This window comes from Dermochelys coriacea, chromosome 25 (assembly GCF_009764565.3).
Source record: "Dermochelys coriacea isolate rDerCor1 chromosome 25, rDerCor1.pri.v4, whole genome shotgun sequence".
Lineage (NCBI taxonomy): Eukaryota > Metazoa > Chordata > Testudines > Dermochelyidae > Dermochelys > Dermochelys coriacea.
The window spans coordinates 3,707,729-3,730,412 of NC_050092.1; the positions used below are offsets into that span (position 1 = coordinate 3,707,729).

Sequence of the window (22,684 nt, forward strand, 5' to 3'; positions counted from 1 at the left end):
GGGCAAGCCGGAACAAAATGGGTGGAGAGAGGAACAACCCTGGTCGCAGTTGGAGCAGATACCAGAAGGGACACCCTCAGACCACACCCTACTACCGGGGGCAGCCCAAGGCCCCAACTACACATCAAGGAATACTCCAGACACTTCATCGTCCTGCCACACCGTTCTCCAGCAACCCACCTTACCCCAGTGATCCGTCAGCTGGACGATGTTTTAAATGTAACGAGTAGGGCATGTGAAGGCCAACTGCTCCAAGAACCGCAACAGATTACAGTTCATTGCACCGAAATCACACCAGAGGTCCTCAGGCCCAGATACCTCCCAGATACCCTCGGAGTGGAGGGAAACTGTGAGTGTGGGCAGGAAGAAGGTCACCACATGGAGAGACACCGGAGCACAAGTGTTGGCTATCCATGCTTCCTTAGTGGACACAAATTTAATCGTCCCAGAGATCCAAGTGATCCTTCAACCCTTTCAATTTGCCTACAGCCAAGTTGCCGGCCCAATACAAGGGCTGGTCAGGAATGTGGACTTTTGCAGTCTGTGATGATTATCCCATCCCCATACTGTTGGGGAAAGACTTGGCCAATCATGTGAAGCTAGCCAAGAGGGTGGGAATGGTCACCTGCAGCCAGGCTAAACAAGCCTTCACGCCTAGCTCTGTTCCGGAAACTTCTACCAGGATTCGGTCAGAGGTGATGGAACCGGACCCCAAGCCAATGTCTGCAACAGCAGTAGTGGATCCAGTCCCAGAGACCCAGACCGAGCCAGTCCCAGAACCGGAACTGGCGGAACAACCAGCACCAGACCCATTGCCAGCACTGAATCCAGCATTTGCAATCCCAACACCAGAGGGCCCCACTGAACCTGAACCGGCAGCAGCCGCCGATAACCCTACACAAGAGGCTCAGCTGGAGCCTGAACCCCAACGTAGTGCACCAGCGGAGAGCGGTTCACAGTCAACAGAAACAGCCCCATCCCCTACATCCCTTCCAGAGGGACCAAGCCTATGTCCACAATCCAATGAGGAACTGATGTCTCCAGCATCAAGGGAACAGTTCCAGACTGAACAGGAAGCAGATGAAAGCTTCCAGAGAGCTTGGATGGCGGCACGGAGCAACCCACCGCCTCTCAGCTCTTCTAATCGATCCAGGTTTGTTGTAGAAAGAGAACTTTTATACAAGGAAACTCTTTCTGGTGGACACCAGGAAGACTGGCATCCTCAGAGACAGTTGGTAGTTCCAACTAAGTACCAGGTCAAGCTCTTGAGTTTAGCCCACAATCATCCTAGTGGCCATGCTGGGGTGAACAGGACCAAAGACCGTTTGGGGAGTTCATTCCACTGGGAGGGAATGGGCAAGGATGTTTCTACCTCTGTCCGGTCTTGTGAGGTATGCCAAAGAATGGGAAAACCCCAAGACCAGGTCAAAGCCCCTCTCCAGCCACTCCCCATCATTGAAGTTCCATTTCAGCGAGTAGCGGTGGATATTCTGGGTCCTTTTCCGAAAAAGACACCCAGAGGGAATCAGTACATATTGACTTTTATGGATTTTGCCACCTGATGGCCGGAAGCAGTAGCTCTAAGCAACACCAGGGCTAAAAGTATGTGCCAGGCACTAGCAGACATTTTTGCCAGGGTAGGTTGGCCCTCCAACATCCTCACAGATGCAGGAACTAATTTCCTGGCAGGAACTATGGAAAGCCTTTGGGAAGCTCATGGGGTGAATCACTTGGTTACCACCCCTTATCATCATCAAACAAATGGCCTGGTGGAGAAGTTTAATGGAACTTTGGGGGCCATGATATGTTAATTCGTAAATGAGCTCTCCAATGATTGGGACCTAGTGTTGCAGCAGTTGCTCTTTGCCTGCAGAGCTGTACCACATCCCAGTTTAGGGTTTTCACCATTTGAACTTGTATATGGCCGTGAGGTTAGGGGGCCATTACATTTGGTGAAGCAGCAATGGGAGGGGTTTACACCTTCTCCAGGAACTAACATTCTGTACTTTGTAACCAACCTACAAAACACCCTCCGAACCTCTTTAGCCCTTGCTAAAGAAAACCTACTGGATGCTCAAAAGAGCAAAAAGCCTGGTATGATAAACATGCCAGAGAGCATTCCTTCAAAGTAGGGGACCAGGTCATGGTCTTAAAGGCGATCCAGGCCCATAAAATGGAAGCATCGTGAGAAGGGCCAGTCACGGTCCAGGAGCGCCTGGGAGCTGTTAATTATCTCATAGCATTCCCCCCTTCCAACCGAAAGCCTAAGGTGTACCATATTAATTCTCTAAAGCCCTTTTATTCCAGAGAATTAAAGGTTTGTCAATTTACAGCCCAGGGAAGAGATGACGCAGAGTGGCCTGAAGGTGTCTACTATGAAGGGAAAAGTGCTGGTGGCATGGAAGAGGTGAACCTCTCCATGACCCTTGGGCGTATGCAACCACAGCGGATCAAGGAGCTATGCACTAGCTACGTGCCGATGTTCTCAGCCACCCCAGGACTGACTGAATGGGCATACCACTCCATTGACACAGGTAATGCTCACCCAATTAAAGTCCAACCTTACCGGGTGTTTCCTCAAGCTAAAACTGCTATAGAACGGGAGATCCAAGATATGCTACAGATGGGGGTAATCCACCCCTCTGGCAGTGCATGGGCATCTCCAGTGGTTCTAGTTCCCAAACCAAATGGGGAGATATGTTTTTGCGTGGACTACCATAAGCTAAATGCTGTAACTCGCCCAGACAACTATCCAATGCCACGCACAGATGAACTATTAGAGAAACTGGGATGGGCCCAGTTCATCTCTATCTTGGACTTAACCAAGGGGTACTGGCAGGTACCGCTAGATGAATCCGCTAAGGAAAGATCAGCCTTCACCACCCATGTCGGGCTGTATGAATTTAATGTACTCCCTTTTGGACTGCGGAATGCACCCGCCACCTTCCAAAGACTTGTAGATGGTTTCCTAGCAGGATTAGGAGAATATGCAGTCGCCTACCTTGACGATGTGGCCATATTTTCAGATTCCTGGGCAGAACACCTGCAACATCTACAAAAAGTCTTTGAGCGCATAAGGGAGGCAAGATTAACTGTTAAGGCTAAGAAATGTCAAATAGGCCTAAACAGAATGGCTTACCTTGGACACCAGGAGGGTCAAGGAACTATCAACCCCCTACAGGCCAAAGTGGATGCTATCCAAAAGTGGCCTGTCCCAAAGTCAAAGAAACAGGTCCAATCCTTCTTAGGCTTGGCCGGTTATTACAGGCGATTTGTACTGCAATAGAGCCAAATCGCCGCCCCACTGACAGACCTAACCAAAAAGAAACAGCCAAATGCTGTTCAGTGGACTGAAGAGTGTCAGAAGGCCTTTAACCAACTTAAAGCGACATTCATGTCTGAGCCTGTACTAAGGATCCCAGACTTTGACAAACGGTTCCTAGTAACCACAGATGCATCCGAGCATGGTGTGGGAGCAGTTTTAATGCAGGAAGGACTGGATCAAGAATTCCACCCTGTCATGTTTCTCAGCAAAAAGCTGTCTGAAAGGGAAAGCAACTGGTCAGTCAGTGAAAAGGAATGTTATGCCATTGTCTACGCTCTGGAAAAGCTACGCCCATATGTTTGGGGACGGCGTTTCCACCTGCAAACCGACCATGCTGCGCTACAGTGGCTTCATACCACCATTGGAAATAACAAAAAACGTATTCAGTGGAGTTTAGCTCTCCAAGATTTTGATTTTGACATCCAACACATCTCAGGAGCTTCTAACAAAGTGGCTGATGCACTCTCCCGTGAAAGTTTCCAGAATCAACTGGTTAAAATCATCCTTGAGATATGGAAAATATTGTTAGTCTTTATATACTTGGTAGTATATTTAAAGGTGAATGTGTCTTATTAACTCTGTTTTCTCCTAGAGCTCCAGAAAGAAATCACAGCCAGCGTTTCACCCTGTCTGTGATTTGCGGGGCGTGTCATAAATATAAAGGGAAGGGTAAATACCTTGAAAATCCCTCCTGGCCAGAGGAAAAACCCTTTCACCGGTAAAGGGTTAAGAAGCTAGGATAACTTCGCTGGCACCTGACCAAAATGACCAATGAGGAGACAAGATACTTTCAAAGCTGGAAGCGGGGGGGAGAAACAAAGGTTCTCTCTCGGTTGCTTTTGCCAGGACCAGAGCAGGAATGCAGGTCAGAACTCCTGTAAAGGACTAATAAGCAATCTAGTTAGAGATGCGTTGGATTCTGTTTTGTTTAAATGGCTGATAAAATAAGCTGTGCTGAAGGGAATGTATATTCCTGTTTTTGTGTCTTTTTGTAACTTAAAGTTTTGCCTAGAGGGATTCTCTATGTTTTGAATCTGATTACCCTGTAAGGTATTTACCATTCTGATTTTACAGAGGTGATTATTTTACTTTTTCTTCAATTAAAACTCTTCTTTTAAGAACGTGATTGCTTTTTCATTGTTCTTAAGATCCAAGGGTTTGGGTCTGTGTTCACCTATGCAAATTGGTGAGGATTTTTTTCAAGCCTTCTCCAGGAAACGGGGTGTAGGGTTGGGGAGGATTTTGGGGGGGAAAGATGTTTCCAAGCGGGCTCTTTCCCTGTTATAAATTTGTTAGATGCTTGGTGGTGGCAGCAATAAAGTCCAAGGGCAAAAGATAAAATAGTTTGTACCTTGGGGAAGTTTTAACCTAAGCTGGTAAAAATAAGCTTAGGGGGTGTTCATGCAGGTCCCCACATCTGTACCCTAGAGTTCAAAGTGGGGAAGGAACCTTGACACTCACTTTATTAGACATGTTTGGATGGGAGCCAAGGGCTAGAAGGCCCGAGGAGGATAGTGTTTGGCCTGAGGAGGATAGTGTTTGGCCTGAGGAGGATAGTGTTTGGCTTGGTGAAGCTAATTATAGCAGCGAGCACCAGTGCTGGGGATTGGCTGTCCTACTGCTTTCCGTCTGCCCTGAGTATGGCATTCTCAGCCTGGCCCATCCCAGGGACTCGGGCACAATGATTAATAAAAGCACTGAGCCGGTCTCATCTATGTTCGCCAGGGTGTTTCTTGCAGCTTTTTGCAGAGCTCAGCATCTCCCATGCTTGTTGCACAGAGATAAAGAAACATGGGACGGCCACACACACACGCACACATACACAGACACACATGTTTTGGGTGGCTGGAAGCCAAGCACCTCCCGTGAGCCCAGGACTCCAGGATCTGGAGCTTTGAGCTGAAGGCTGAGTACCACAGGCCTGGTGATCAACTTGTGATAAACTCTGTGTGAGTGGGGACAGGAATAGCGGGGGGGAGAGGGGGCAGCAATGGGGGGAGGAATGATTGGTCAGGACGAAGCATCACTAAAATTGCTGTTGTGGTGGTGACCCAAGGTTTATCAGCAGGGGGTGCTGCAGGGCAGGCGCTCTGTGTGTGTGTGTTTGTTTGTGTGTGTGTGTGTGTGTGTATCTGAGGTGTGATTGCACTGAGGGGAGCCAGATCGGTGTTAGCCTGGCTATAAACGAGCTGTGTAGATGCACTGGCACAGTCCTGGCATGGGCTAGCGCTGTGAGTTCCTAGCTGGGCCTGGCAGACTGTACAGTGGCACTGGGGTCCACACTTCTATTTTTAGCTGTACAAGCTGGATTAGCGCTCCCACGGGCAGGTCTGCCTGAGATGTCTCACCTCTGCCTGCCGTGTGGCCATGCCGTGGGAGATGTCCCGGACGGGGGTAACAGGGGCTGCGGGTCAGGACTGAGGAGCATTGGCAGAGCTGCATGGTGGAAAGGGCTGGGTTTGGCTGTGGGTGTGTGCAAGGGCAGGTTTATACTGCAGCTGCCCACGCTGTGCTGTGCCCGGCTGGCCCCAGCCCCTCACGCGTGTTCCAGCCCCTCAGCGCAGAGAGAGGAACCCCCAGGGCCTCCCGGCCCCTTGCGCCACTCGCCCCATGCTGGGGGCCTGCTCAGCCAGTGCCCTGCTCCCCACCCTCAGGGCCTGAGCAAGGGAGGCCGGGGCTGGGAGAACTGAGGCCCCTGTTCATTGTTAGCCCAAAAGATGAGACGCGGTTGACAGGACCTGGATTGTCACATGGCTCAGCTGTGCAAGAAACAGGAGATGCTGTGGGAAGGGACCAGGGCTAAGGGGCTACCCCACTGGGCCTGGGCATGGCTCCAGGGCTGCACCGGAGGAGCAAAACTGGGGTGTCTGAAATCAGGCCTGATTGGGGGACAAACCCCAAGGAGAGGCTGGTTAATTCCACCCCTTGCCGGACTGGGGCGTGGGGACTTACCATTGTGACTGTGGTGGAAGGTTTGTGGCTGTGACACCAGAAGCTGATTCTCCAGCTGGGCCCTGGCCTATGTTTGCTGCCCCAGTGCCAAGGCTGGCGGGAGACACATGTGATCCTGCTCTGCCTGCCTTTCCCTCTCGTGCCCACCTTCCTCCTCTCTCTTGGTGCTCGCTCGGCTTCGTCCTGCTCCTGAGGCTGGCCGTACTGCATGGCACAGCCCGGCGAGGTCCACAGACGGAGAGCGACCTGACTGCGGAGGTGAGCTGGGGTCCGGAGCAAGAGCTGCCGTGGCCGACCTGGCAGGCCAGAGCGTCCATCTGTGCCTGACCAGCCACCCTGGAGCCCAAGAACCGGCCGAAAGCCACCTCCCCCAGCTTCGCTCCCCCTTGTCTTTGCTCCCTTCCAGCTGCTTTGCCGCAGGCAGACTGTGATGCTCCTTCAGAACTGCCCCATCCTCTGCAGCAAGACGGACTGGGGACTGACCAAGAGGCCAGGTCTGGATCTGGTTGTTGTAACCTCCCCCTGACCCAGTGTCAATGCTCGTGATCCCGTTTCAGTTCTCTGCTTTTTGTATGTTTCAGGCAATACCCTGCTGGCCTTTGTGACAGTGTCTCTGCCTCGGTGCTGGGCTCTTGTTACCAACCCTGGGCTTTGCTTGCACCGGTTAATGCTGGATGGTGCCTGGGGCGGGGGAACACCTCGGACTCTTTGGGCCCTTTTATTGCAACTAATTAACACAGCAGGGCCGAGGCAGCAGGGCGCTGTGTCGCCAGGGGCCCGAACTGGCTGGATCAGAGCAGATGTGCAGGGCTCACAGGGTCAGGCCAGGACACAACCCTGCCCAGACCACCATGTGCAGGGAAAGGCTGGGGGTCTCACGCCACCATTGTCCCCCCCACCCTGATCCTCATTGGCCTGGTCCCTGCAGTGCTGGCAGAACCTGTGCGGTGAGCTGTATCAGCTTGCCACCAAAGTGGGGCATTGGGGAGGGTCTGGGTGGCAGGGTATCTCTGTCAGTGCCCATAATCCCCGCTGAGCCACCCGCTCCTGATCAGGCCTGGGCTTACTGCTGCATGTGAACCCTGCAGGGCTGTGGACATGGCATGGGGAGCCCTGGGCAGCTCCCTGCTGTGGGATCGGCATGGGGGAGCCCCGGGCACCTGCCCACCGCGGGGTCTGCATGGGGATCTCCTGAGGACTGTGATCTCCCAACCCATGTTGGAGTGGCAGGGTGAGAGAGAATCCCCTTTAAGAGGGACTAATCAAAGGGGTTGAGGTCTCTGGCCAGCAGGGGCCCCTTGTGTGGTGGGGTCTACACAACCCAAATTCAGCCCTGGGGAGCAACCTGCTGTGTTTGGGCCTGCCTGGCTCACGCTGCAGGGGCTCGTCCCTGGTTATTTACTAATCTGGTTTAAAGCTAAACAATCCGATCTTGGCTCCATGCACTGAGACCTGGTCAGTTGATTTCCTGGCCTGGGTGGATGCTTGGGGGTCTAATGATGAGCTCTGGAGATGGGGTCCCCAGTGGGGTGCTGGGGGCTGTTCCTACCCCCCGGCGTTGCAGAGGCAAGAGTGTCACCAACCGAGACCAGCCCAGGTTGAAGAAGGCTGAGTTATGCTGCAGTGAGAACAGAAGGCAGGACACCTGGGCTCCTAGATGTGCTGCTGACTTATGTCAGGTCACATTCCTTGGGACCCTGGTTCCAGAAAGCAGTGAAGCACATGCTTAAATCCCACTGGGACTTAAACACATGTCTCTGTGCATTTCCAAATTGGGACCTCTGTGCCTCAGTTTCCCCAATGGCAAATGGGAGTGATTATTTGACAAAAGGCAAATATGCAAAACCCTCCAGGACTGAGGATGCTCTGGCCAGGAGCAGGGCCATCTCAGGGTCCCCACCATACTGATGGAGAAACTGAGGCTCAGAGCGTGGTCACCGATCCTTCTCACGCTAGTCTGTAAAGTGCTGTTGCCCAATGGGATTATGCACAGGAACAAGGGAGCGGGACACCTGGGGTGTCTCTGTGTGTCCCTGGCTAAAACCACCGTCCCGGTTTGTGCCTCAGTTTCTCCAGCTGCTAACCAAGGCTTATGACATCGATCCACATCACAGGGCTGGCAGGCTCTGGCCTGGCGGCTGCATTGAGACCCAGACACAGTGTAGAGTTGAAGCATAGCTTGTTTAATTTTTATACATTTTTTCTTATTTTTTTCCTTTCTTTCTGTTTTTTTAAACTTTTTTTTTGTTTTGTTTTGTTTTTTTTTGCATAGGGGGGAAAAAAACCCATAGTCGCTTTCAGTAAGGTGTACGTAGGCAGGAGCATCTGCTAAACAATAATGGCTGCATACAATGTTATAATCAAATATTGTGAGGCACCAGGGAAGCAACCAAAGGAGCTATCCAGCCATGGGGGTGGGGTAGGAAACGGGGAGGGGGATCTACATGCAGGTGGGGGAGCCGGGGGGCCAATGGAGGGGGTTTGATCAGAGAGCTTTGCCAACAAGGCACTGCCTAAGAAGCCGCCCATGCGATATACGCCCCGCAGCTCGGCCTTCCCTGGTGCCGTGGTACGTGTGTGTAATGTGGCGCCGCAAGCAAGAAGCAAGAAACAGAATAACTATGACTGTAATGTCCGTCCCAGAGCAACGGAAAGGAAGGAACAAAAGAGCTTCCAAATGAAATCAAAACCAAAGGAAAAAACGAATGTTCCACTCGGTCCCAGCATATCTCCACGAAATATCTTCTGCCCGGCGCTAGCCTCACCAGCCTCAGCCTGGAGAAAGCCCAATGGAGAAGGACGCGCCGCCTGCACCCCCCCCCGCCACGCCCTGCCATCGGGGGAGGGGGATGCTAACCAGTTCTGGGGCCAGCCCGAGGCAGGGGCAAGATTGGCTTGGGATTGCGGCGTTCTGAGCCTGGCAACCCGTGGCAGGATTCAAAGGCTGGCCAAGCTGTGCCTTGGGGACCTGAGCCAAGGCCTAGCTGTGGCCATGGATAGCTTCCCATTGGCTTCAGGAGGCTCTGGCTCAGATGCCGGGGGAAGAAACCATGGACTGACCCCAGAATGTCAGTCCCACCTGTGTGCGCCCGACCATGGCCCCTGCCCTGCCACAATTTTCCCACGAAGGAAGCCCTCGATTTTTTTCCGAACAAAGTTCTTGAGGCTTGAATGAAACAAAAAACTCTGCCCCCATCTGCTAATGATCTTGCTGGGTGGGTGTGGCTAAATACTGACCCCGCCCATCGTCTTGCCCCATCCTGACAGCATGGCAAAGGACGAAGATGGACTTTCCCTTGGACAGAGGCAGTGCTGTGTAGGAAACATACAAGATGGTTGTATAAGCAACCCCCCCCCCTTTCCGGCTGCCCACCCTCCAAAATCCTGGGCAGGGCGGGGCAAAAAAAAAAAAAAAAAAAAAAAGAAAGCCAAGCCAGCAGTAAGTAAGAGGCACTGCTTTGTCAGAATTTTTGGTATTGGTGTATTTCAGATTCCTGCTGGCTACTGCTTTTTTTTTTTGGTTGTTGTGTGTAAAACTATGGTTGCCGTCGTCGTTATTAACCAGAACAGGCAGGGCTCTGGAGCATGTAGAACCACCAAAGTGAATCGGGCCAACCTGAAGGAACCCCAGTTCTGATGGAGTCGGGGGTTGAAACATGGGGGAAGGAGGAGGGGGAGGATCTTGTGATAACTTGGATGTTCCCAACAGGAATTCCAGACTTGTTAGTCTAGAAAGGTCTGGATTTGCCCAGTGAAGGGGACTTTAGTAAGTTCTCCTCCTATCCTCGGAGCCACCTCAGGGCAGAAGGGCGAGGGGAGAGACTAGGGGTTACGTCCCTCGCTGGGGTCCTTCGGCAGAGCTCCCGGGTGGCCTCAGTGGAGCCACAGGGATTTCACACCTGCACTTGCACAGATTTAGGCATGTGCTTAGCTCAGTGCATGCGGGGGAGCCCAGTCACTTCAGTGAGACCCCCCCCCGGCCCCGATTCAGCACAGTGCTTCCCTCTCGCTGCCGTGCTGTGCCGGACTCTAGCTTGGGCTGGACAGGGGCATAAGACTCCTCTGCAGCAGGATTGGGGCCTTTTGTCTGCTGAGGATCTGCCCCCCCCAGCCCCCAATACTTCAGCTAAATATGGAAGGAAGTGGCAGCCAAGCAGCGTCTTTGCTCTATTAAAATAGACCAAGCCTCAAGATCCATGTGCAAGCTGAAGAGACAAAAAGTAGCAATTTCCAACTCATATTGCAATGAAACAAAAGACACCCTCGTTTGTGATGTAAGGTACCTTGACTGCCCAGGGGACCCCGGGGCTGTGACGAAGGATTGTCTGCTCTTAGGTTTTGCATGCACAGGTCCTATGCTCAGCCCCCAGCCTCCTTCCCGACACGAAACAAACGACATTAAAACCGGAACAGCTGGATTATCATCTTCTCCAGAGAGGAGCAGGTGGGGTAGCTGTAGATACATTTGACCTTGTGCCCAGGTCCCCAAGGCTCTGAGATCCAGCCCCTGTAGCACCATATAGAGAGAGAGATATGTACATGGTTTTCTATTTATAGGTCACGAGAACTTTTTGTGTTAGATTTTTTAAAGACGTTGACAACAACAACGAAAAAAATCAAGAACCCTCTAGAGAAACTGTAGTGCATGAATGAACTCAGCAAGCGCCACGCCTTGCCCGGCTGTGCATGGAGGGCTCCAGCGGATGGGGGCTCTCTCTCTGCTTGGGGAGGGTTGAGTGTATGGCTCAGAGGCTGGAGGGAAGGAGACCTCCCCAGCCTAGGGTGTGTCTTGGGATTGTCTCTCAGTAGAAGTTGGGGATTGGGAACTGTTCAGAACCCCGGAAAGAAGCCTGGACTGGGTCCATCACAGTCCCTGTCTGCCCTCCATGCCAGTGAAGGCTACACAGGCTGCTCTCCAAGCTGATTGTCTAGAGACTCTAGAAGAGCTAAAAGCTCCAGGAGTTTGTGTGGAGAAACAAGACCCTTAGCTTGACACTGATGGGGTGTAATTCTCTCCAGCCACCACCTGTGCCCTTCCTCCCCCATGAGCCTGTCCTGCCAGTGCCCGGCAGCATCAGCCTCCCCCCCCCGGCCCCGATGCTTGCCTTGCCAAGATATTTCCAGAGACCATTGTGAACGGCTATGTGTCCATTTCAATGGCTGAACTATGTGATTGTATCGATACAGCAGAGAAAGAAAAAAAAATGAAACAACCAAACCCAACATCCCGTGCTAAGTGTCTACCGCGCGCAGTGATCTCTGCTCCCCAGCTCAGGCTGCTGCCTTGTTTGGAGTTAAAAAGTCACAGAGAAAAAAAATAACAAACCCCAAACCAAACCAAACTAACCCTCAAAGGGTACAAAAGACAATGGAGGTGGAGACTGTGATGGTATTTGCATATTCCCGTCAGGCGGGGCCTGGGAGCACGTCTCAGACAAGGGGGTGGAGGCCAGGGGACCGAATTCTGCCCTCGCGTACACCAGGGTAAATGAGGACTAACCCCACTGGGGTCAGTGGCATTAGCGAGTGCAGGATTGCCCTGCTGGTCTCTAGCAATGAGCCACAGCCTCAGACACAAACAGCCCCCAGAACCTGAACCAAAACTGGCTCTAACAAGGCCTGGACTTCAGTAGAATGGGGATCTGGGTCTGAACTCTTGTGCCTGGTCTCTGGGCTGTCTGATCACACAGATCTTGCAGGACCATCCTGGTCCCATCTGCCTCGGTTTCCCCCTTGCTGGGCCCCTCCCCTGGCCCCTGGGACTGGGGTAACTAAGAAACGGCAAAGAAAAGTGTGGTGAGTGGAACAGTGCAAATTTTCCCAGGGGAGGAGGAGGGGGCGGTGTGAGCTTTCCTTTCACTGGTGGACGAGGAAGAGCCCAATCAATTAGCCAACGCTTGTGCCCCGTGCTGCTCAGCGCCCGTCTGGATTGGTCGGAACGTTTGGTAAGGTGCAATTTCTTCGTGGGGGATTTTTTGTGGCTGTCTTTGAAACAAGCCAGCAAAAATGAAGTGCTACAGCTAGACAGTTCTGGGGTTTGGGTTGGTGGCCCTGGACTGGCCCAAAGATCTCACTGGCCCAACAGCTGCCATCTGCACAGATGCCGGAATCTGGAGGCTCTGAATGGAAAAATTGAAACCAATCTTTGCCCGGCCGAGAGCAGAAGTTTTTTGGGTGGGACAGAAAATATGAGCAATGCTTTGCACTCCTGCTACAGAGAGAGGCTGCTGTACGCACCTGGATTTCTCTGCCAGACTCTGTTGAGGGCTCAGCTGTATGAGCCACACACAGGCCAGAGCCCAGCTCAGCTCAATGGGCGTTGTGCCCGCACGAGCAATTGGGCGTGGTTGGAGGTTGATTCAGGCCCCATCCACCGAGAAAGCATTCAGCGCCCCCTGCCTCCACCCCTTCTTCCGTGGTATGAACACAAGGGCAGTTGCTGTGTCAGGAGCTCTTGCACTAAAGGGGTTGGATTGTTGTGGGGTTACCGCCCAGCCCGGTTCCCGCAGAGTCGGTCACAACGGGCGTGTGGCCTGCAAACTCGTTCACTTGTCGGTTAGGTTGCAGGTGATTTTTTTTTGTGGGGTTTTTTTACCCGCTTTTCTTTTCTTTTTTGTCTTTTTTTGGGGGATTTTTTTTGTCTTTTAAAATAAACTACAGCTACCCACCGTTGCATTGTCCTTGCAGAAAACAATACTGCACATTGCATAAAAAGATCCCCCAAGGACTTTCCACAAATGCGTCCCTTGCTTCAAATCCCTCCCTCTCCGGCCCATGGCACGAAGAATGCAACAATAAAAAAAATACACAAGAGAGGAAACCAAACCCACGAAGAGCTTTCTACAATTCTAGCCTTCCTCTGTCCTGGTCGCTCACCCAGCCCCCCCACCGCAAAGCCATCAGCTAGCACTTTTGACACAAACAACCTTCCTCCTCAAACAAAGCCACTTTCGCTTCCAGGTCCGTTGGCTCTGGCTGATTGTTCATGTCGTGTGCATGTGTGTGTGGAACCGTCAGCAGCAGGGGGCCCGCCAGCGCTTGGTGTGAGCGAGGGGCAGCAAAGCCTCCGTCTTTCCAAGGCATCTCTGGCTCGGAAGGGGCGACCATACTGCAGTGGCAAGTCTGGAATGACGGGTGGATGGTGGTAACTGCCTGCCGCAGTGGTAGATCCTTCTACTGGGATGAAATTCACCCCTCAGCAGAGGGCTGGCACATGATGACTGAAGTTCCCCAATGCCTATGTTCCACTTAAGGGCTGATGTGGCACTTAAGTGGGCCGTAGGCGTAGGGCAAGACCTTAGCCCAGGGTGTTTTTAAAGCAGCTAGTCTTGCAGATGGCTCTGTCCACTTGTCCCCACCTGGTGTAGGGCAGAGCCTGTCCCTAATCTTACTTGCACTGGTGTAAATCAGGCGTAACACAGTTGGAGCCATCTGAGCAGTCAGTGAGATCCTGGGGCAGCGGAAATGGGCCCAGAGCCGTCATGTCCAGCTGCGGGGGGGGGGGGGGGGGGAGGGGGAGGTGCACACTCGGCATCTCCCAGCATTGCCCACGCTTGCCGGTTTAATGGCTAGCCTTGTTTTCCTTTGCACCCCCAGCTCACAGAGGTGGAGGATTAGGGAGACTTGCGTTTCAAATCCAAAGGAATGTTTTAGCCATCCTGGCTGGGAGACCAGCTTGAAATCCTCTGGAGACTCAAACACCAGTAGGAAAGCCAAAGAACCCACATTTTATCACTAACTCTCATGATTTTTCAGCCAATCTCATGATTTCTGGGAGGCTGGCTCCTGATTCTTGGATGGCTGACCCAGCAATGCTGTGTGTGTCGGGTGGGGGGGTGGGGTGGTTGCTGGTTTGTGCCATGTGGCATGGTTGGAATGGTCCCACCAGCCCGGGGCATGGGAACTGTTTGTTGTAGGGTTTTTACCAAAAAAGTTGCTTTAATTTTCTTCTTCCTGCCTCCCAAACCAGGCTGAGGCGCTACGGAGCACACACTGCTCACGGCAAGTGCCAGGGCCTGGGGGAGACCGGACCGGAGAGGGCACGTGAAACTGGGATCTCTCAACTGCCCCTTTGCTGGCTCAGCCCCATGTGGCCTGGCCCTGAGCAGGCCCTGGTGAGTCTCCCACAGAGAACTCATGTTTATACATTTAAACGCAGGTGACGTACGGGGGGCCGCACCCAGGGAGTGTGAGTCCTGCCATGGCTGGAGAGGGGGTCTCTTTGATCTGGGCTCCGTGGGGTGAGAGAGGCTCCACAGCCTGCGGGTGGCTCCAGAAGAACCCCGGGTCATCGTGAGGGGGAGAGAGACTCTCCTGCTGATGGTGGCACTGTCCCAGCAGCGTCTGGAGAGGCAACGGCCCTTGGTTTCCTCTGGAACAGCACGTCCGGCATTCACACACCTTTTCTCTCTGATCTGGATGCTCGCACCCCTTGTTCCCCCTTTCCCTTCACTGCTGCCTGGTCCAAGCCCCCTGGAAACCCACCGTGCCCCTGCCAGCCCAGCACGTTGCAGACCCGCCATCTCCCTGAAAATGCCCCTCCGCTCCCATCACACTGTGAAGCATGCATCCCTAGGGACTAGCCTGATCACATCCCCTCCAGCCAGCACCAATGACCCACCACCCCACGGAGCCCGCAAGTCCAGCGTGGCTGCTGAGCTCTCTGGGTGCATGGCCGGAGGCTCAGCACAGCAGAAGCCAGTGGATTCCCCTCTCCAGGAGGTAAATCAATGTGATTTAAAAATAAAATCACCGGGAAGATAGAAACAATCCCCCAGCTGCCCTTGATTCTGAGGTCAGGGTGTGGGCCTGGCCCTGGCTTCACAGCTGACCTCTAGGATCCAGGCCAGTCTCAGAACCATCTGCCCTTCTCAAAGAAAACACGGTGCTAATACCAATAATGAATCCCCAGCCCCCCACCCCTGCCACACCATAACGTACAGGTGTCCCCCCCTCCACCCAGCGCTTGCTGAGGAAGGAGGGAGATTCTGCCACCATGCTCATTAACTTTGGTCAATTAAAAAGGAAAAGGAAAAAACACACAAAATCCCACCTCCCCCGTCCCATGCCACAAAACCCCTCCCACTGCCCCGCCGGGGTTGGATCAGTCACTGAGAATCTCAGCTAACGGAGCTATCGACACAGACAAAACAGGTATTGCATATTTTTTTCATACAGGATGCACTTTGTATGAACAGCTGGAAGACGTATAGGAGGGGAAGCTGGTAATAAACGGGACAGCCTGGCAACTCAGTGCTCAATGCAAGAAAAAAGAAACCATTTGCATGGCTAACGTAGGGAGAGTTATCGCCTAATTTGGCCTGGACAAGTGGGGAGGCTGGGCGAGAGGGGGCAAAAGAAATCTTTACCCGGGGCTGATTGCCAAGACAATCTTCCTGCTGGGAGCACTAGAGACCAGGAGGTTATTCTTCACCCTCCGCTCAGCTCCCCTCTTGGACCTGCCTCCATCAGACAAAAGACTCCAGGCCGGGGCTTTTTTGTTTCACACTCCCCTTGTGAATTTCGTTGGTTTCTGATTCTGAAACCCAGGAAGATTCCCTGGTTATTTATTTCTGTGTCCTGTCTGCCAGTATGGAGGGGTTGCGGTATAACGCCTGATTACAAAACAAACGTACGTCTGGGGGCAGACTCATCATCTCAGTATGCTGGTGTGAAACTGGAGTAACTGCACTGAATGTGAACGGGGTCACAATGGTGTGAAACTGGAGTAACCACATTGAAGCCAATGGGGTTACAAAGGCCGCAAGTTAGGCATAAGCAGGATCAGAAGGAGCGCACTCCGGATTACGCCAGCATAGCTGAGCCTCGACCCCAGCCCTATGTGACGCCATCCCAACATTTCTGAGCCATGCAGAGCCTTCCCCAGGATGTCAGAACGGACACACACTTAAAAAAGAAAATTAACAAACAACAGCCCCCAACTGAACCCTGAAGGGTTTGACAAATGGTGAAAAGTCCCATCCCTCCCCCCTTAATTTTACTACAAGAACCAGTGCATGCAGCTATTCCTGTGCAGTGATACCAGTACAGTTAACACTTAGGCTTAGAAGGCAAGGCACATCATGTGGTATCAAATTTCGTGCAAATTAGGAAACATGGATTTTTAAACTTTTTTTCTTTTATACATAATTTTTTGTAAGGGGGGGGAAGGTAGAGCCAGTTATACAGTCTGCCATGCACATTATCAGCCAGTAGCTGATTGGTTGAGCTAGGTCACATGAGTTCCTGTTAAAGCACCATGCAGTTTATTTCTATTTTTTTTTTTGTATTTTTAAATTTTTCCCCCCTCTCCATCAATTGCTTTTTTTTTGGACTTCCTGTGTCAGCCCCTCCCACAGAGGGCACCAGAAATGAGGTCCCTCTGTCCCCCTGCCAGATAAGGTCCCACCTTGGAGCTGGACATGGTATGCAAGGTTTGGCCAGCCCCTGGGCCCGATTGTGAAAACTGCTCCTTGGACCCAGCCAGTCTAGCTCCCAAAACCCAGTGCTGAGAGCAGGGTGCCTAATCCACAGCCCTCACTGGAAAATGCAGGTGTTGGGATCACATCAGGCCTGATCCAGCCCTGCCTCGCTTTGGCTTTGGATGGTCTGTCGGGCAGCGCAGGCCCTGGGAGCTGTGTGAATTGCCACAGGTCCACGCACTGCAACAGGCTAATCCACCCCGAGCTCTGGGGAAGCAGAACGTGTACCCGGGGTGGGAGCAAAGGAGCGCCCCTCTTCCTTTTTGTGTCTGACTCGCTGCTTGATTGAAAGTCACTTCCAAAGGCCAGAGCTCCTGTCGGGGAGGAGAAACCAGCATCTCTGTGTCGGGCATGCCAGAGAAGGGGGCGGAAGGGAAGCGGGCAGGGGGCACAAAGAAGGGGAAAAAATAGTGGGAGAACACTCCCCAAAACTGTACAAAGCCACGGGGGGCAAAGAGTTTGATTCAAAGGAAAGCACCTCTGATTTTCATTGGAGCCAGTGCCTAGACGCGACTGGGGCGATAGATAGATAGATAGATTAGATAGATAGATGATAAAGGGGGTGGATAGGGATAGATAGATAGATAGATAGATAGATAGATAGATGTGGGTGGATGGGGATAGATAGATAGATAGATAACAAGGGTGGACGGGGATAGATAGGTAACGGGGGTGGATACGGATAGATAGATAGATAGATAGATAGATAAAGGGGGTGGATGGGGATAGATAGATGGATAGATAATGGGGGTGGATGGGGATAGATAGATAGATGGGGTGGATGGGGATAGATAGATAACGGGGTGGATAGGGATAGATAGATAGATAATGGGGGTGGATGGGGATAGATAGATAACGGGGGTGGATAGGGACAGATAGATAATGGGGGTAGATGGGGATAGATAGATAACGGGGGTGGATAGGGATAGATAGATAATGGGGGTAGATGGGGATAGATAGATAACGGGGGTGGATAGGGATAGATAGATAGATAATGGGGGTGGATGGGGATAGACAGATAGATAGAGAGATAGATAGATAGATAACAGGGGTGGACGGGGATAGATAGATAGATGGGGGTGGACAGGGAAAGATAGATAACGGGGGTGGATAGGGATAGATAGATAGATAGATAGATAATGGGGGTAGATGGGGATAGATAGATAACGGGGGTGGATAGGGATAGATAGATAGATAATGGGGGTGGATGGGGATAGATAGATAGATAGATAACAGGGGTGGACGGGGATAGATAGATAGATGGGGGTGGATGGGGATAGATAGATAACGGGGGTGGATGGGGATAGATAGATAGATAGATGGGGTGGATGGGGATAGATAGATAGATGGGGGTGGATGGAGATAGATAGATAGGTAGATAGATAGATAGATAACGCGGATGGATGGGGATAGATCGAGAGGAATCGAGGGGCTCTGGGCTGAGCAGGAAGCCATTGTGGTGGGCAGGGGGAGTAGAAATGATTGTCACAGGTGATCTGCATCTGCTGCAGCCTTGAATACCCAGTCAATACCTGCAGGCAGCGGAGCGGGGTCTATCTTGCACCCCTGGAACGGACCCAGGAAGCAGCCTCCAGGGAGTGGGGGAGGATGAACCAGACCTGGAATCCTTTGCCCCCCATAATTAACCTGGGTACCTCCTGGGGAGAGCGGGGACAGGAGGGGAGCCTGGCCTGAGGTGCACAGGACTGTAGGGCCGAGATGGATTTTCTTGCCGCTCTGGAGAGGACTCAGTGTAGGCCCAGCGGAGAAGCAGGAATGACTAGCAGGCGCCTGGCGTTTCCCTGCTGCGAAGAGCGCTCCAGTTCCCTGGCTCCTTTGTGCCCAGCAGTCCATTTGCAGCCATCCTCTCCAGTCATCGCTCCTCTGCCATCCTCTTCCTCCTTTCCTGCTGGTTCTCTCCTCCATTAGGAAGTGTGCACAGCCCTTGGGCTGGGAACGCCTGGCCCCATAGCGCCCCTTCTCCCCTCGCCGGGTGCAGCAGAGCCTGGAGCCGGGGAGCAGGGCAGGGTCTGGCCGGGGGCAAACTGCCAGTCTTGCTGTGCCCGAGGAGGCTGTCGTCTGGGGCCAGCTCTAGATGGGGTCCCGTGCTGGTGGAGGTGGGTGTGAGGGGGGATGGGCTGACTCACTGATGTTCAGGCATAGGGGCAGGTGGGTTCTGATCCCATTGACAGTCACTGGGAGTTGGGCACCTCACTCCCCTTTGGGATTCTCCCCATGTTTGATGATGCCCTGTGGCTGGGGAACAGCGCCGCTGGGCTCTCCGAGGGCACCGCCTGACGCTGGGCTATGCCAACAGGTGCTGGCAGTAGGGTGGTCCTCTCTCTATCTGGATCCCTGCCTCTTTGCTCCGTGGCCATTGGGCTCCTCCCTCCCCAGAGACACCTGCCCTGCCACTAGCCCTCCCCCACCCCCCGTGTATCTATGGGCAGGAAGTGGAGGGACAGCCCCTCGTTTCTCCACCCCAGGCAATTGCCTGCGTAAAGCGGAGGAGACAGCAGGCAGGGGTGCCCAGGGGCCCAGCCGTGCTGGAGGCGGGAGGGCAGCGCCCTCCCGCTGCTGATCTAAGGCACTAACCGGCGGTGCTGCCTGCAGAGGGCCAAGGCTGGGTCTCCTCTCTCCGGGCCCCACTGCAGTCCCACGGCTCGCTCCATCTCCATCCCACCTGCTCTGCTCCACGCTCGGACAGGAACTGGTGAGGAAGCATGTTGGACCTTTCGAGCGCTCTCCTAAGGGGCTGCCTGGGCAGGCATGAAATGGGCCAGGGAGGGAAGACGGTGCTGGCTTGGTGAATTCACACGGCTCTCTGCCGTGAATGAACAGACGATCCAAGAATGTGTGGGGGCCTCTGTCACGTAGCACCAGTGCCCCACCAGGCAGGGCTGTTCCAAGGGGCAGAGTTCCCCCTCTCCCTGGTCACACTTTTGACTGCCAAAGGGCGCAGCCAATGGTCCCATTTCTCTTCCTGCCGCGTGTGGGGCACTCGTTAAAGATTTCATTCGGAAGAGGCAGCCCTCCAACAACTGTCTGGCAACGGCGTCTCGCCCATTCAGGGTCCCGGATCGGTGGGTGGAGTCCGGACCTGGTCTCTCCCTCGCCGAGCCCAGCCCATGCTCCGGCTCGTATCATTTAATTTAGCTTCTCAGCGAACCAGTTGATTTCCCCATGTAAATCTGGCACATGCGCCACTCTCAGGCCCAGCCAGGAATCTCAGTGAACGGGGCCCAGTTTGTCTTCATGCTTCTCTGCAGGCAGAAGAGCTCTGTGTAACTCGAGAGCATCTCTCTCACCAACACATGCGGGTCCAGTTCCCACCTCCACAGCGCGTCTCGCTAATATCCTGAGCCCTGCCCGGCTCCCACAGCCCTGCGGACAGGTGAAAGCTCAGTGGCTGCAGCGCCACACACCCCGGCCCTGGCTCTCTGAGCTTGCCGACGCCCAGGGGACGGCAGTAGAAAATTCAGGCACTTGAACCAGTCAGGAACTGCGTTCTATGGCGGGGGCTGAGGAGCGACTGACCGGGGAGAAGGAAATGGGGAGGCGTCTGAGCTGGGCAAAACCCAGTGGTGTCATGGCCCCCACCCATCTGAATTTAGGGCACCTTGCCTACCCAAGTCATGGATCCAAGGCCTACTCCAGCCCCACAAATGGGGTGGTGGGGGGGGAGGGTGTGTCCCATCTGTGGTGCAGCCTCTCAGGAAGCAAATCCTCTCTCTTTAAAAAAAAATCTCCCAACAAGCCAGTGCCGGGAGCTCCAATCTCCTGCTGCTGCTGCTCTTTTTTTTAATCATTCCCTCTTAAAAGTGCATTTCCTACAAAATGTGCAACACAATTGCAACCATCTCGCCACTAGTCTACATGGTACCTGTCCACAGGTGTGCATAGCTCTTTGTACACAGGTGCGTGGGGGAAATCTCGCTCCAACCTTCCCTCCCCTCGGCCCACCTGTCCCATCCTAACTTTCCAGAGCCAAGCGAGAAGAAGACTCGGTCCACACAAATCCCAGGCCCTGCCCTGGTAGCAGAGTCCAGCCCCGCCTCGCCCCCACACAAAGAGAGTTGAGGGGTTTTCAAACAGGCCCCACATTTGCCAGGAGCTACGCGGCATAAGCTCCAGTATGGAAAGTTTACCAGTGTGGCACGCTACGTTGGCGCAGCCCTGCGCTATGGGCGTGACACCCACGTAAGGGTGGAATAGTCCCACCCATGGACTGCGACGGAGCCACGCCACGCCACACCCAGCAGGACACTGGCGTCGTGTCTTTCACTGAAGAGAGACAGGGATTTGCTCCCAGCTGGTTCCGGTTGGCAGGGCTTGGCAGCAGGGGAAGGCACCTGGGGAATAGCAGATGCCATCGGGAGAATTATTACCAGAGGAGAGATTTGGAGTTTTGGACTCAGCTGTTTCAGCCGATCTGTAATTCAGAAATTTCCACCCCCTTGATTTCCAAACGGAGCTCCAGGGCTAATTCCCAGAGCCCGTTAGTGCCAATCTGAACAGCAGTGTTATCTATGCGCCTTGCGCATTCCAGCCAGCCGGGTGGTGAGTCTCAGACCCATCTCCTCCTGCAGTGCTGGCTTGTGCCAAGGCTCCAAGCTGTGGCAACGTCCCCCCTTGAAGCCAGTGCCCTGCTCCCCAGTTGGCCTGCTTGTTCCTCGCCTGGAAACACGGGCTCTACGTACAGAGGAGCCCAGATGCACAGCCTGGGGCTCAGCTCAGGGGACAGCCGAATTCTGTCCCTCCCCTTCTGCAGCCGGTAGTGCCCAAAGGCAATCCGAGAAAGAGAAGGATTAAAGGGGCTCCAGCCCGTGTACCCCCGCCACCCCCGCTTCCCCACAATGCCACTCCTCTAGTGCACCAGAAAGCAGTGCCAAGATCCCAGGAGGGCTTGGTTCCCCACCCTAACGAAGAGCATTTAATGGCATAGAGCATTTAAGAAGAAACAAAGAAAAGGCGAACTCGTTGTCCGAACTCTGGGCCAGCAGGTGGCTGGAGGCGTCTTGTCTGGGGTGGAACAGGGAGCAACAGCACTAAGGAGCGCTCGCCTGCCCCACCCAGCACCTCTGGTTCAGAAACAACTGAATGCCTTGTCTCTTTGCCTTCCCACCCAGCCCCAGCACCCTCCTGGAAAGTAAACAGTTTGCTGAGGAGGGTGGGCTGGGGTGGGGTGGGGGAGCCTGGGAAATTTGTTCTTTTCTACTCACGAGAGGCATGAATGAAGGAGTAAATCAGAAAGACAATTTTGCATATACAACCCTTTGGAGAACTGCAGGCGAGACTCCGGCACTGCTGCTGCTGCTGGAAGAGACCTGTGTCATGAGCTGTGTCCGTTCTCTTCCCAGGAGGTCAGCCGGCAGGGCAAATAGTGTTTCTGGCAAACGGGACTCCGCATCGTCATGTGCGTGGATTGCTGTTTTGTCTGTAGGGTTTTTGCTTGTTTTTACTTTTTAAAAAAGTTTGAACCTTTTCCTTCCTTCCTTCCTTGTAACGTCTTGGGTCTGGTTCTCTTTTTCTTTTCGTCATCATCGGTAATTCGCTCTCTCCATCTTCACCGAAAGGCTGGGCCTGGGGCTGTTACTTCTTTTCCTCTCGGGATGCCCAAAGCAGAGGAGAAGGGAGGCGACGGGATGGGGTAGCTGTGATTATCCCAGGTACCAGGACTGAGCAGGAAAGAAAGAACAGATGCTGCTGTTACTGATTTGCATACAAGCCCCTCCCCCCCACAAAGGCTGATGGGAGCTCGTAAGCCTCGGCCTCAGCTTGCATTGTGTTAGAAGCAAAGGGACCCGACCCCGAGGCACGCTGGTTTGAACTGTGCCCTGGGTTGTTGTTCTGCAGGTGTTAATAGTACCTGGATCACATGTGCCACCTTAGAGCTCGCCAGCACTGCAGGGCCCATTGGTGCCCC

The 22,684-nt window shown here is 53.4% G+C and overlaps 1 protein-coding gene and 1 long non-coding RNA gene across 12 annotated transcripts in view; one reads left to right on the forward strand and one right to left on the reverse strand.

Moving 5' to 3' along the window:
- The first annotated feature begins 8,101 nt into the window (after positions 1 to 8,101).
- Positions 8,102 to 10,885, forward strand: LOC122457491. Its single transcript, XR_006277045.1, has 2 exons — positions 8,102 to 10,212; positions 10,274 to 10,885. It is a non-coding gene; the product is annotated as an uncharacterized LOC122457491 (long non-coding RNA).
- NFIC (nuclear factor I C) overlaps positions 9,943 to 22,684 on the reverse strand; it is a 161,025-nt gene continuing 148,283 nt past the window's right edge. For 5 of the 11 annotated variants that reach the window (XM_043502799.1, XM_043502801.1, XM_038384228.2 and 2 more), the window contains one exon: positions 9,943 to 10,784. In XM_043502799.1, coding sequence (XP_043358734.1) covers positions 10,404 to 10,784 — 381 coding nt within the window. In that variant the 3' untranslated portion in view covers positions 9,943 to 10,403. Of the gene's footprint in view, positions 10,785 to 20,562; positions 22,437 to 22,684 lie in introns of those variants that run through there. The other 6 variants (XM_043502805.1, XM_038384230.2, XM_043502803.1 and 3 more) reach the window with 3 other exon arrangements.